At 40.4% G+C, this 13,789-nt stretch overlaps 1 protein-coding gene across 4 annotated transcripts in view; it reads left to right on the forward strand.

Moving 5' to 3' along the window:
- Positions 1-1,018: 1,018 nt before the first annotated feature.
- The window catches only part of TTC26 (tetratricopeptide repeat domain 26), a 43,974-nt gene continuing 31,203 nt past the window's right edge, over positions 1,019-13,789 (forward strand). For all 4 annotated transcript variants that reach the window (XR_004957332.1, XM_036246614.1, XM_036246615.1 and 1 more), the window contains exons 1-7: positions 1,019-1,102; positions 1,604-1,741; positions 5,315-5,407; positions 7,314-7,428; positions 9,675-9,724; positions 10,349-10,494; positions 12,009-12,180. Coding sequence is in view for 3 of the 4 variants with exons in the window: in XM_036246614.1 (XP_036102507.1) it covers positions 1,100-1,102; positions 1,604-1,741; positions 5,315-5,407; positions 7,314-7,428; positions 9,675-9,724; positions 10,349-10,494; positions 12,009-12,180 (717 nt within the window). In the remaining variant the exon portion in view is untranslated. The remainder of the gene's footprint in view (positions 1,103-1,603; positions 1,742-5,314; positions 5,408-7,313; positions 7,429-9,674; positions 9,725-10,348; positions 10,495-12,008; positions 12,181-13,789) is intronic.

A 13,789-nucleotide genomic window follows, 5' to 3' on the forward strand; every position in this document is an offset into this window, starting at 1 on the left:
AATCATACCTGCCTTCTACTAGCTTAGGGTATACCTGAGTCTTTATAGGGCTGGTTATTCAGGGAGGTATGTAATGCAGTTCAACTATGCCACAGCTGCCTATATACATTTGGGAGAATTACTTCACTTCTCCAGAAGTTATTTCCTTAATCTATGAATTCTGAGGGTTGAACTAGATGTTCATTAAAGGTCCTTTCACCCTAACATTGCACAAGTCAGTGGCTTTACACTATCCTTGCAGCCGTGTTAACTGGGTTCAGAAATAAAAGTCGTTCAACAACACATTTATCGCAGTGCCTTATTGTGTGAGGGCGTACCGATGGAAATAAGAAACTGTATTTTGATGAACTCCCGCCTCCAAACGTCAGCTTCCTCGGTTCAGCAGAAAATGTATTTAATAACCTTCCTGCAGCCGCTCAAGATCGAGATCACGTGCCAGGCAGCCGCGGGGTTGCTATGGAGCCCAAGGAGGTGGAAATTACTTTCCCAGGACACTGGTATATGAAAAACAATGCCGGTCTAATTTGCTTTTTCCTAAACTCAGAGAGAAACAAACTCTCGCTCTCAGCACAGAAAAACAGGCTCTCGAATGAACAAAACGAACTGACAGGCAAACTAGAGGCAGGCTGACAGCTAGGGGTGGGGGTGGGGTGGAAGGATTGAGCAAAAAAGAAAAAAACACCTAATGGACACGAACAACAGTGGTGTATTTGCGGGGGGCGGGGAGGGGGAGAAGGGAATAGGAGGGACAGAGTGATGGAGACTTGACAGGCTGGTGAACACACAACACACTTTACAGACGATCCTGCATCTGAAACCTGCACAATTTTGTTAACCAGTGCCACCCCAATAAATTCAATAAATAGAGAGAAAAAGAAAACGACGCTCTCCTCCCGAGACGAATTGCCACTCCGACGGAGGCAGGAGCGCAACGGAACCAAGGAGCCGAGCGCACCGGTTCTCGGGCGAGCGCTTCTCCGGAACGGACCAACCCCCGCCGGGTTGCCGTGGAGACGGGGCGAGCTGTGGATGCGGAGGAGCGCCGCGGCCTGGCCTTTGCCGTCTGTCTGCGGAGGGCACTCTCAGGACCGACGCCAATATGGTTAGTGGCTCTGAACAGTGAGGGAGAACTTGGGGTATGTCTTGGGACTGGGGATTAGAGGTTCCCAGCACACCGTTGGGTAAAGTCGAAGAGTGTCAACAGGGGATGATCTCTCCCCTCCCTCCCCGTGTTCCCACGAGGGACAGGGATGCGACTGTAAATATCCCAGGGCTTTCTTCCCGCCTGCTTCTTCATTTCTCCACACCTGAGCCGCGCGTGGGATGCAGACCAAGGGAAGGGCGGCTAAGATGACCGAAGCCGCACGAAAGCATCTCTTACCTCACTCTAATCGGAGAAAATGAAGTTGGGAGAAGCTATTTGGTTCAGCTCAGTACAGGGTGTTGGCCGTTTTAGTAATAATACTTGTTACCGAAAGAGTGTATTAGGCTTCCCCGGGGTTCATTGTGAAGGATTTGACTTGTAAATCCTGGAGCTGTCACTCTGTTTAAAACTGACCATCATAATTGGATTATGCAGCTGTCTTTGTGGTTCCCTTCACAGATGCTGTCAAGGGCAAAGCCTGCTGTAGGCGGGGACCCACCGCACACTGACAAAAGAAAGAAAAAAGGCAGGAAGATACCAAAACTCGAGGAGCTACTTTCACAAAGAGATTTCACTGGAGCTATTACCCTATTGGAGGTAATGTCCAAAGAAGGTTGCTTCTTAAGAGATAAATACCAGAAGTATGGATGAATGCTTGGGTGAATGCTGGTTGCTATGCTGTTGGAACAGGTGGCTTTCTGTAAATCTAGGCAGGCACAATGCCCTGGCCAGTTTGGCTCAGCAGTCAGAGCAGCCTGCGGTCCTGAGAGACCCGGGTTCGGTTCCCGCTAAGGACACGTACCTCGGTTGCAGTTTGTCTCCGGCCCTGGTTGGGTCATGTGGGTGGCAACCACTCGATGTGTCCCTTTCACGGCGATGTTTCTCTCTCTCTCTCTCTCTGTTCCTCTCTCTCCCTCCCACTCTAGCTGAACAAAATATGGAAAAATGTCCTCGGGTGAGGATTAAAAAATAAATTATAAATAAATAAATAAATAAATAAATAAATAAATAAATAAATAAATCTAGTCAGTCACTGATTCCAGTTTCCAAGTTAACTATAAATCTGATTAACGATGAACTAAAAAGATAAGACATATTTCTTTTTTTTTTTAATTCTCACACAAGGATAGTTTTACATTAATATTTAGATAGAGCTGGAGCTGGAGGGAGAGAGAGAAACATTGATGTGAGAGAGACACATCGAATGGTTGCCACCGGCACAACCCCAACCAGGGCTGGGGACAAACTGCAATCGAGGTCCATGCCCTTGGCTGGAATCAAACCCGGGCCTGTTTGGTCCGTGGGTGTCGCTCTTATGGCTGAACCATATCAACCAGGGCCATATTTCTTTTTAAAATGTTTTAATTGATTAGAGAGAGAGAGAAAAACATTGATTTGTTGTTCCACTTATTTATGAATTAAGTGGTTGCTTCTTGTAGGTGCCCTGACCAGGGATCAAATCTGCTATCTTGGTGTATCAGTTCGACTCCCTACAAACTGAGCTACCTGGCCAGGGCTGTTTAATGTTTTTGATTTTTTTTTTTTTTTTATCCTCACCTTTTTTTCCATTTTTTTGTTCAGATAGAGTGGGAGGGAGAGAGAGGAAGAGAGAGAGAAACATTGACATGAAAGGGAAACATTGAGTGGCTGCCTCCGGCACTACCCAACCAGGGCCTGTGACAAACTGCAACCAAGATATGTGCCCTTAGCAGGAACCGAACCCGGGTCTCTCTGGACCACAGGCCAACGCTCTAACCGCTGAGCCAAACCGGCCAGGGCTGAATGTATTTATTTATTTATTTTTATTGATTTTGGAGAGAGAGAAAGGAAGAGAGAGAGAGAGAAACATCAATGAGAGAGAACATCGATTGGCCACCTCCTGTATGCCCCTCACTGAGTATTGGGTTCACAACCTGGGCGTGTGCCCTGCCCAGGAAATGAACAGGCGACCTCTTGGTGCATGGGTCAAGGCTCAACCACTGAGTCACACTGACTGGACTTTTTAACTTTTGTATATCAGCCTTCTCATCTTTAAATTGGGGGAGTTGACTTAGAAGGAACTTCTACTTAAAAGCAGTGTGGGATTACACAATAAGGAAAATGTAGTCATTACCTTTAAGAAAAGAGAGGAGAGAAGCAGAGACTGACAAAAATTAGACATATACACACCAGTCAGCCCACTGATTTACAGAGCTAGAAGTGCCATGATGTATGGGAACAGGAACTTCCATGGTAGGGATGAGGAAGTCTCGTGAACTCTCCTTAATTCCTGGGATAGATTCAGGGAGACCTCAAATAAGAATTTCTTCAGCCCTAACACTGAATTTAAGTTCACAGCATTTGGTGAGAGGAGGATTTCTAATGTGACGGGGTTAGCTACAGGGGTAGTTCTTATCCCAGACAAGAAAGTACTAAAGATATGTAAATATGTGTTTGACTATTTAATTTTTCACCCATGTTTTATTAAAAATATTTTTTTTTTTTTTTTTTTTTTTTTAATCCTCACCCGAGGACATTTTTCCATCTTTTTGTACAGATAGAGTGGGAGGGAGAGAGAGGAAGAGAGAGAGAGAGAAACATCGGCGTGAAAGGGACACATCGAGTGGCTGCCACCCGTACGACCAACCAGGGCCGGGGACAAACTGCAACCGAAGTACGTGCCCTTAGCGGGAACCAAACCTGGGTCTCTCTGGACCGCAGGCGGACGCTCTAACCGCTGAGCCAAACTGGCCAGGGCTATTAAAAATATTTTTAATTTTAGAGAGAGAGAAACATCCATTCGTTGTTGCACCTATTTATGCATTCCTCCGTTGATTCTTGTATGTGCCCTGACTGGGGATCGAGCCTGCAACCTGGGTGTATCGAAACAGTGCTCTAACCAACTGAGCTACCCAACCAAGGCCTTGCCCATCTTTTTTTTTTTTTTCTTTATTGATTTTAGAGAGAGAGGAAGGGAGAGGGAGAGAGACAGAAATATTGATGAGAGAGAACATCTATTGGCTGCCTCCTCCATGCCCCACACTGGGGATCTGGCCCACAACCTGGGCATGTACCCTGACCGGGAATCTAACCTGTGACCTCTTGGTGTGTGGGTCTATGCTCAACCACGGAGCCACACCGGCCAGGCTCACCCACCTTTTTTATTTATCACCCTGTGGAGTGAAAACGTCTCATCTTGACAAATTAGTTTAGACTCCTCTTTTAGGGTTAAGTCCTTTTCTCCAAAACAGGATTTTTCTTTTGTTGACTGAGGAATTCATAAATATTCATCCATAATGGACCTGTGATGCCAGTCTTCTGGCCATCCATAACTTCCGTAGGTCCTGGTAAGCCTATTCAAGGGTCAGAGAGGGTTTAGTGGCTTGTCCTCAATAAACAGCTACAACCTATGAGTAAATGTATGTGTGCACTAATGGGACTGGTTTGAAGCATGAAGCTAAACGTGGTAGAGCCTGATGGGTGAGAACATGGGGTTTGGAGTCAAACATTCCTGTACGTCCCTGCCACCACGCTTAGTTGCCCTGTGGCCTGGAGCTTATTGTTTCATTTCTCTACTTTAAGTTATTTGGGACTAAATATTTCACATAATTCTTTTTTTTGTTTAAACTGTCTTAAACTATCTACAGTTTCTTCCTTTCTTTAAAAAAAAATTTTTTTTTTATTGATATTTAGAGAGAGAGGAAGCAAGAGGGAGAGAGAGAGAGAGAGAGAAATATCCATGAGAGAGAAACATCGATAGGCTGCTTCCTACTGAGGATCAAGCCCGAAACCCAGGCATGTGCCCAGACCAGGAATCAAATTGGTGACCTCTTGGCTCAATGGATGACACCCACCAGCTGAGCCACACCGGCTGGGCTCACATAATTCTTATGTTTTTATATATCACCCAGAATGGTTATGAGAATAACACTTAAATACTTTTTGGGGTGAGGTGTCAGTAAATACAGAAAAGTAAATGTTAAATGTTTGAAAATATAAATTTCTGTGACAATTAAACGGTAATTGTGCTGAGTTCTATAGGTATCGGTTTAATTAAAGTGGATATTGACTTTCTATTACTTGTGATTTTTTTCTTATTTGTTGGAAACTTAATGTAGCATTTTTAAAAATAGAGGGCTTACTTTTCAGAGTTTTCCTTGATTTTTTTTTCCATGAAAATTCAACCTGAAGTTCAAACGTCATGTTGGGGAACAAGAAGAAGATACTAATTTGTGGATTGGATACTGTGCTTTTCACCTGGGTGACTACAAGAGAGCTTTAGAGGTTAGTAAAAAGAAAAAGAAAAAAAGATTTATGACAGAAGGGCTTCGAAGACTGTTATCAAGCTTTATTATAATAATACATGCTCATGCCCTGGCCGGTTTGGCTCAGCGGTTAGAGCGTCGGCCTGCGGTCCGGAGAGACCCGGGTTTGGTTCCCACTAAGGGCACGTACTTCGGTTGCAGTTTGTCCCCGGCCCTGGTTGGTCGTGTGGGTGGCAGCCACTCGATGTGTCCCTTCACGTCGATGTTTCTCTCTCTCTCTCTCCCTTCCTCTCTCTCCCTCCCACTCTATCTGTACAAAAAAATGGAAAAATGTCCTTGGGTGAGGATAAAAATAATAATAATAATAATAATAATAATAATACATGCTCATGATAAAATTCAAACAATGTAGAAGGGTGCGAAGTAAAAAGATAAAAAGCCACCCTGTCTGCTGTCCCCAGTTCTATGTTAATAGAGGCAGTCTTTGGCTCTTTTCAGGTGTTTTGCTTCAGAAATCTTTGTATGTTCAAATATATATATATATATGTATATATATATATATCTTATTTACTTTTTGCTTTTAGATGTAAATTAATGAGATTGTATAACAGTAGCATTAATATTTCTTAAGTCTTCAGGAGAAGAAAAATAAACGATTTTGATAGAAAAGTTTTCATGTCTTTTCTCAAAAGTTCATTTTAATTTTGTTTGGTTATTTTTAACATAGGAGCGATTACATTTTCTTTATGTTTTTGCAAGTGTAGTTTTGGAAATTGTTTTTCTTGGTCATTGTAAATCCTACCTATCTAATGACAATCTATAGGATTTTGGATCTAGCTAAAATTATAGATTCCTTATGTCAAACAATTGCTAAGTCATAAATGAAATCATTTAAACATTTCCTACACATTCTTACTCCCAAAATGTAATCTAAGGATAGTTAAAGAACCTGGATAACTAAAATGAAAATATCCAAGATTAGGTCATGCTGTGAGATGAAGAGCAAAAGCAACAGAATCGGTGAAGGAAAAGAGAAGATATGAAAAGGACAACATAGAGGATGGTAGTATTTTTAAAAGATGTAGGAGAAAGAAAAGTAACCCAAATGTAATGCAAGGAAACAAAGGCATCTGTATAGACTGATGAATAGTAAGAGTATATGAAAAGTGTGGTTGACAAAGTGAATCTCAGAAAGGGGTCTTTGGTAGGAAAAAAAAAAAAAGCTTTTTAAAAATGTAAAGCCAAATAAACAAAGTCAGAAAACAATTAGAATGAAATAAAATTTGTAGTGTAGTAAAGTTATCAGATTTTAAGTTAACCTATGCATTTTTATAAAGTATCTTTCATATGTCCTTTTCTTTTGTTTTCTTTCTTTCTTTTTTTTTTTGTTAACCTCACCCAAGGATATTTTTCCCATTGATTTTTTTTTTTAGATAGAATGGAAGGGAGCGAGGGAGGCAGGGGGAGAGAGAGAGAGAGAGAGAGAAACATAGATGTGAGAGAGACGCATCGGTTGATTGCCTACCACATGTGACTCCAAATGAAGCAGGGAATCAAACCCACAAGCTTCAGTCCTCGGGCCAACACTCTAACTGCTGAGCCAAACCAGCCAGGGCTGTATGTCTTTTAAGTTAGTAAAAATGAAATATTTGTATTACTTTTCATTTTTGCAGTTTGTTAGCTCATATTAGTGTTAAAAGGGGGAAAAAATGAGAGTAAGATTCGATGGACCACAGTCCTGCATGGATGGGATTGAGCTTTAGCTGCAATGTTTTCAACCTTACAGGTAGAGAATAGTTGAGCATGTAGGATTCCTTAAGTGTGAAGTTGCCCAATCTCATTAAGAAATCCTATTCCATTATAGAAGGACAGCCTATCTATTGTGTTACTGCTGCAATTACATCACTGCTTAATATATATTTCAGGAATATGAAAATGCAACAAAGGAGGAAAATTGCAATCCTGAAGTCTGGGTGAATCTAGCCTGTACCTACTTTTTTCTTGGAATGTATAAACAAGCTGAAGCTGCTGGATTCAAAGGTAAAAGGGGCCCCTTTAATGTCTGGTATTCATCACTAATCATAAAAGTCATTTTGGAGATTTAAAAACTTCTTTAATTGCTTTTTCTGTTGACAAAAAAATCAAGTAATATTAGAAATCTAAAAAATAGCTTTACTCTTCAAAGAATATTGGGTTTGAGCAAATTTATGGTGTGTTTTTTTATCCTCACCTGAGGACTTTTTTTTTTTTTTTTTTCTTTTATCATCAGTTAGAGTAGGAGGGAGAGAGGGAGGACGAGAGAGAGAAACATCGACGTGAGAGAGACACATCGAGTGGCTGCCACCCACACGACCCAACCGTTGCCAGGGACAAACTGCAACCAGGGAACGTGCCCTTAGCGGGAACTGAATCCTGGACTCTCCAGTCCATGGGCCGACACTAACTGCTGAGCCAGACTGGCCAGGGCGAGCAAATTAATGTTTAAAGAAAAAGTTAATCTCTTGTGCTGCCCTCTTCTTAGAAGCTACGGCTTTTGGGAGAAGGAGAGAAGAAAAGGGACAAGGCATCTTTTTTAGGCCCCATCATGATAGTGTGTTCATGCTCTTGGTAGGAGTGGGGCGTAGTTGTTCAGGCTCTTATGGATGTGGATTTTATAGCTGCTGTTTCTGCTTCTTAGTGAGAAGGCAAGTAATTTCTGTGTGAAGAATCCGTACTTATTTACTTCTTCTTTACTCATCATGACAGTCATTAGGAGAATGAGACTCCTTGCAAACAAAGTAGGGCACAGGGAAATATGGGAGGAAAGATTAAGAATAATTAGAGTAGGAAAAAAAAGAATAGAGTATGAATCAAATTAAATTCAAAGAAATGTAGAGAATATGGGTAAGGGAATGTATTTTAATAAAATTGTGCCTGGGCCAGTGTGGCTCAGTTGGTTGAGCATTGTCTCATGTATCAAAAGATTTCTGGTTCAATTCTGGTCAGGGCACATACCCAGGTTGTGGGTTCGATTTCCTGTCCCTGGTCACCTGCTCTGGGTGTGTGCAGGAGGCAGCTGATCTCTGTCTCTCTTTCTCTCTCCCCTGCCCTTCCTCTTTTTCTAAAAAAAAAATCAATTAAAAATAAAAAATAAATTTGTTAGGGAAGAATGTATTCCAGGGTAGAATTCTTAGTGAATTAACTGACATACATATTTAGAAAGAATTTTAGCTCAAATTCATGGAAAATATGGAACTTGAAGCCTTTCTTGATTTGCACTCAAATTGTGTCATATGTACTAACGTAGTTTGTCCTAATTAATGATAAAAATCTTTAAGTTACCTGCCTTGTCTGTGCTCAGAACAGTGTTAGACACACAGAAGGTGATCAAGGTAGCTATATCTGTTTTCATACATATTTTTTTAACCGCTGAGCCAAACCGGCCAGGGCTCATTTAAAAATTTTTTAAATTGATTTGAGAGAGAGGAAAGGAGAGAGGGAGAGAAAGAAAGAGAAGCATCAGTTTATTGTTCCACTTATTTATGCATTCATTGGTTGATTCTTATATGTGCCCTGACCAATAATAGAACCCTCAACTTTGGCATATCGGGATGACACTCCAGCCAACTCATCTACCCGGCCAGAGCTATTTTTATTTTTTTATACATTGAAGGATGACTTTGTGCTATAAAGAGTTACAGGACTGGGTGTTCAGAATCAGGAAAATTCTCCAAGAGTGCAAAGGGAATTTTGAACTTGAAAGGTGTTAACCTTTTTGCTTGGCTATCTGTTTTGTTGTGGCAGATTATCATGCTAGAAGATCTATAGAGTAGATACTGGACTAGCATTTAAAAAAATACAGCAATCTAACTATTGAAAGAGAGATTTCAGAAGGGCTTGACAAAGAGTACTGGGAAGAACAGCTGAATAAGAATGGATTCCTACACGTGTTGAAATGACTGTCGCTGTTTACTCCCAGATTTGGTTCAGTGGACAGCACAGCGGTGGGCGGAGTGTGGAGTGCTGTGCTGTGGTCCGCAGAGCAGAATCCGGTGGAACAGTGGTGGGGAAGAGCAGAACCTTAGCTCGTTCCTCTTCTGGTTCTTGATGCTGATACAGATGGAGTCTAGGCTAAAATAATATATATTATTATATAGCAGAGATATATTGGGAGCAGATAGGTAAGGATTTGGGAAGATTTATCTGAATCGCAACTCATTCCTGCATGGTTCTAAGTGCCATAGGCAACTGAGTTCTTTAATAAGCAGCTTGAATTTCTTTTTCTTTCTGTCTTTTTTTTTTTCCAGCTCCAAAAAGCCGACTTCAAAACCGCCTCCTCTTTCATTTGGCTCACAAGGTATTCATATTCTGATTTCACACTTTTTGGTTTTAAAATATTTTTCTCTTCTTAGTGAAAAAGAAATTCTTGTTATGTTTATCTAGTGGACTGAAACACAAATCATTATAAAATGTCTCTCTTTATCTGTAAAAATTCTTTTTCACATCAACTCTACCTTGTTATATTTATATAGCTACACCAGCTCTCTTTTGATTACTGTTGGCCTATTATATGTCTTTACGTTCTTTCACTTTCTACTTTTTTGTGTCCTTATATTTTAAATGTCTCTCTTGTAAACAGCATATAAAAAAGATAAAGACAATAAGGAAAGGTAGAAAATATAAAGAAAGAAATAGAAAAGAAAAAGAAGCTAAGAGGAAGAGGAGATCAAGTAATTAACATTAGCTATAACTTAAAGGCTCTTCATCGTCAAGACTGGGCTGCCAGAAGCTCTTTCCATTCTTTCTCTGAAGGAGAGACAGAGGGGAAGACAAGGACTGGGGGGAAGTGGGGAGAACAGAGACAAAACGGCTGGAGGCGCAGGAAGAGGAAGAGTTAAAATCTCTGTGTCATAGGTGTTGGTGTTTCTGACTGTACTCTAATGTGAATCTTTGCATGTCTTTTTCTCTCTCACAATTTTAGTTTAATGATGAGAAGAAGTTGATGAACTTCCATCAGAATCTTCAGGATATCACAGAAGATCAGCTCAGTTTGGCCTCAATCCACTATATGCGATCTCACTACCAAGAAGCTATTGATATTTATAAGCGAATACTGCTAGATAACAGGTCTGTGTCCTTTAATGCCTACTTGAAATCTCCTTTTGTTAGTTTCTTCTGTAACTGGTTTGGCCAAGGACCTAGTGTCCTTCAGATCTAGTATCATCATGTGTTCAAATCTGTTAGCTAGTTACCTGGTGAGAGTAGGAACTCCTTATTTAAATCAAGATTTTTTCACCTTTAAAAAAAGTTTCCAAGAAGCTTTTTTAGAGTCTTTTTTCTCCTGATTGCCCTTCTATAAAATTTTAATACCACACATATACTGTATATCTGTTTATGTACTTTACATATAAAATGAGTCTAATTTCCCACCTCTTTTTTACTTTTTTATTTTATTTTATTTATTTTTCTATCCACCTCTTTTTTAAACACTTTTTAAAAAATGTTTCTATTGATTTTTTTAGAGAGAAAAGAAGGGAGAGAGAAATAGAAACGTTGATGTGAGAGAGATACATTGATGGGCTGCCTCCTGCACACACCTTACTGGGGATCGAGCCTGCAACCCTGGCATATGCCCTGATCAGGACTTGAACCGGGACCTCTCAGTTCATGGGATGATGCTCAATCCACTGAGCCACACTGACTAGGTTCCCACCTCATTATAAGAACAAATTTTTGCCCCATTTAGTGGTGATATCACCCCTATTGAAAATGTATGCTCTAGATGTATCAATTTCATGGTTGCAGTATATTTTAGGTAACTTGCTGATGAAATTAGAAACAAACCATTCTGAAAAATTAACATTGCAACCTTATCACTGACTACCTGGGCCTCTTTCCCATATCCCCAAAATATCTCATCCACTTCCCTTCTCCCTTCTTTTGCTTTACCTTCCCAGTCTCCCACCCATTCCCATTTTCAGTCACCAGGTCTACTTGCCTTGTCTGTACATCCTCTGTATGGTGTGTGCTTATTTACATTTATACCCAGTTGTGTGTTTGTTAGTGTGTTATTTTTAACATGAACGGGTAGGAGTAGAACTTTTCACATGCTTCTCTAGTTGCCATCTTATATTCTACCTGTCAAAACAACCTAACATTATGATACAAAAAGAAAAATACAGCACTAGTTACGTCTTGCTTTCTTTCTTCAAAAGGCAAATTCATATTCTCTTTGCCTTGTCGTTCTTTTTAGCCATTAAAAAGTCTTTGTAGCCCTGGCCAGTTTGGCTCAGAGGCTAGAGCCTTGGCCTGTGGACCAAAGAGTTGCGGGTTTGATTCTGGCAGAACCTCGGTTGCAGTTCTTCCCCAGCCTGGTCCAGGTCATGCAGGAGGCAACCAATCGATGTGTCTCTCTCACATCAATGCCTCTCTCTCTCTCTCTCTCTCTCTCTCTCTCTCTCTCTCTCTCTCCCTCTCTCCCCCCCTCCCTCCCTCCCTCCCACTCTATCTGAACAAAAAAATGGAAAAAAACGTCCTCGGGTGAGGATAAAAAATAAAATAAAAAAATAAAGTCTTTGTAGTTTGACAATATTTCTGTGAAGTAGACTAAACTGTTAACCTTTAATTCTTTTATCTAATAGGGAATACCTTGCCCTCAATGTTTATGTGGCTCTATGTTACTACAAGTTGGATTACTATGATGTGTCTCAAGAAGTTCTGGCTGTTTACCTTCAGCAAATTCCTGACAGTACCATCGCACTCAATCTGAAGGCCTGTAATCATTTTCGCCTTTACAATGGCAAAGCAGCTGAGGTAGTGATGGGAATTTGTTTTTAACTCAATTCCAGTTTGAATTACCCTATACCTCCTAGGTTATTTATGAAACTATTTTCTATAAGTCTTCATTAACATCCCTTTGTTATTGCCAGTGTGATTCTATATGAACCTAATTATTTCTCTTTTTTAAAAATATTTTTTCTTTATTAATTTTAGAGAGAGAGTAAGGGAAAGGGAGAGAGAAACAGACACATCAATGAGAGAGAACATCGATTGGCTGCCTCCTGCATGCCCCCCACTGGGGATCGGGTCCACAACCTGGGCATGTGCCCTGACCGGGAATCGAACCAGCGACCCCTTGGTGCATAGGTCGACGCTCCACCTGTGAGCCACACCGGCTGGGCTGAACCTAATTCTTTCAATAGTTATATTTATCAGATATTCTGAAAGAATGTTGACTTCTAAATTCTCTGTATGCCTAATAGATTCTAGATGATCTTTACCTAGATGCTTATTAACTCAAATATGTTAAAATCAAATATTTTCACTTCTTCCTCTAAAATAAATTTGAGGCTCTTTGGTTCAATGTCAGCAATATGTAAATCACCTCATATCCTAGGATTCCATTACTCTCTTTTCCTTCATTTTCTATCTCATCATTCACTAGTTCCTACCAATTCTATGTTCTAGACATTTCTTTTGTCTGTCTCCTTTCTTCTTTGCCACTGCTCTGGTCCTCATCACTTACCTCAGTTCTTTCCCTGCCTCTGGTCTTGTCCTCTCCAGTCCAGCCACTGAGTTTTCCCCATATACCGTACTCCCCGACTCCCATGGCTTTGCATACACCTTTCTCATTGCTGGACTGTCTTCCTTTGCCTGGTATACTTCAGTGTCTCCTTCAGGGTTACCACAAGAATCAATAGCGGTAGACATTTATGAATACTTAGAACTTAGCTACCTTATAAGTACTGCGGAGAACACTTTATATCCATTATTTCATTTCCCTGAGAATCCTGTGGGTAAATTCTGTTCAAGCTCTCTTTTCCTAGGAAACTGAGAGTGCACAGGAGGCCATACATTAGGACCCCTTTTATTTTGTTTACACTTTACACAAACACACGCACACACACGCATACACACACACACATACACACATACATGTGCATATAAATATAAATAGATATATAGATAGAGAGCATCTTCTATATTATATCTGTCTACAGATTCAGTTATATACAGGGTGAGGAAAAAGTACGTTTACAGTTGTGAGTACGTGAAACACAAAGTTTGTTCTTGTATTACTATTTATTAATTATTGTATTATATTTTATATGAACAACTGTAAACCTACTTTTGCCCCACCATGTACAGATATATATATATATAAATATATATATATATATTTGTGATACGTGCGCCTAGCAGGAACTGAACCCGGGACTCTCTGGTCTGCAGGCCAATGTTCCAACCACTGAGCTAAACCGGCCAGGGCTGTACAGATATTTTTAAGTTAATCCTAAGAGGGGACGATGTTTAGAAATTATTTCCTTGGGCATTACTTTAGTTGATGTCAGAAGCCACCAAAATTTAAATGTAAAATTTCTGCAGGTGTCAAAATGTTTTAATCCCACCCTTGTCCAAAAAA

The sequence above is a fragment of the Molossus molossus genome, unplaced genomic scaffold (assembly GCF_014108415.1).
Source record: "Molossus molossus isolate mMolMol1 unplaced genomic scaffold, mMolMol1.p scaffold_m16_p_7, whole genome shotgun sequence".
Lineage (NCBI taxonomy): Eukaryota > Metazoa > Chordata > Mammalia > Chiroptera > Molossidae > Molossus > Molossus molossus.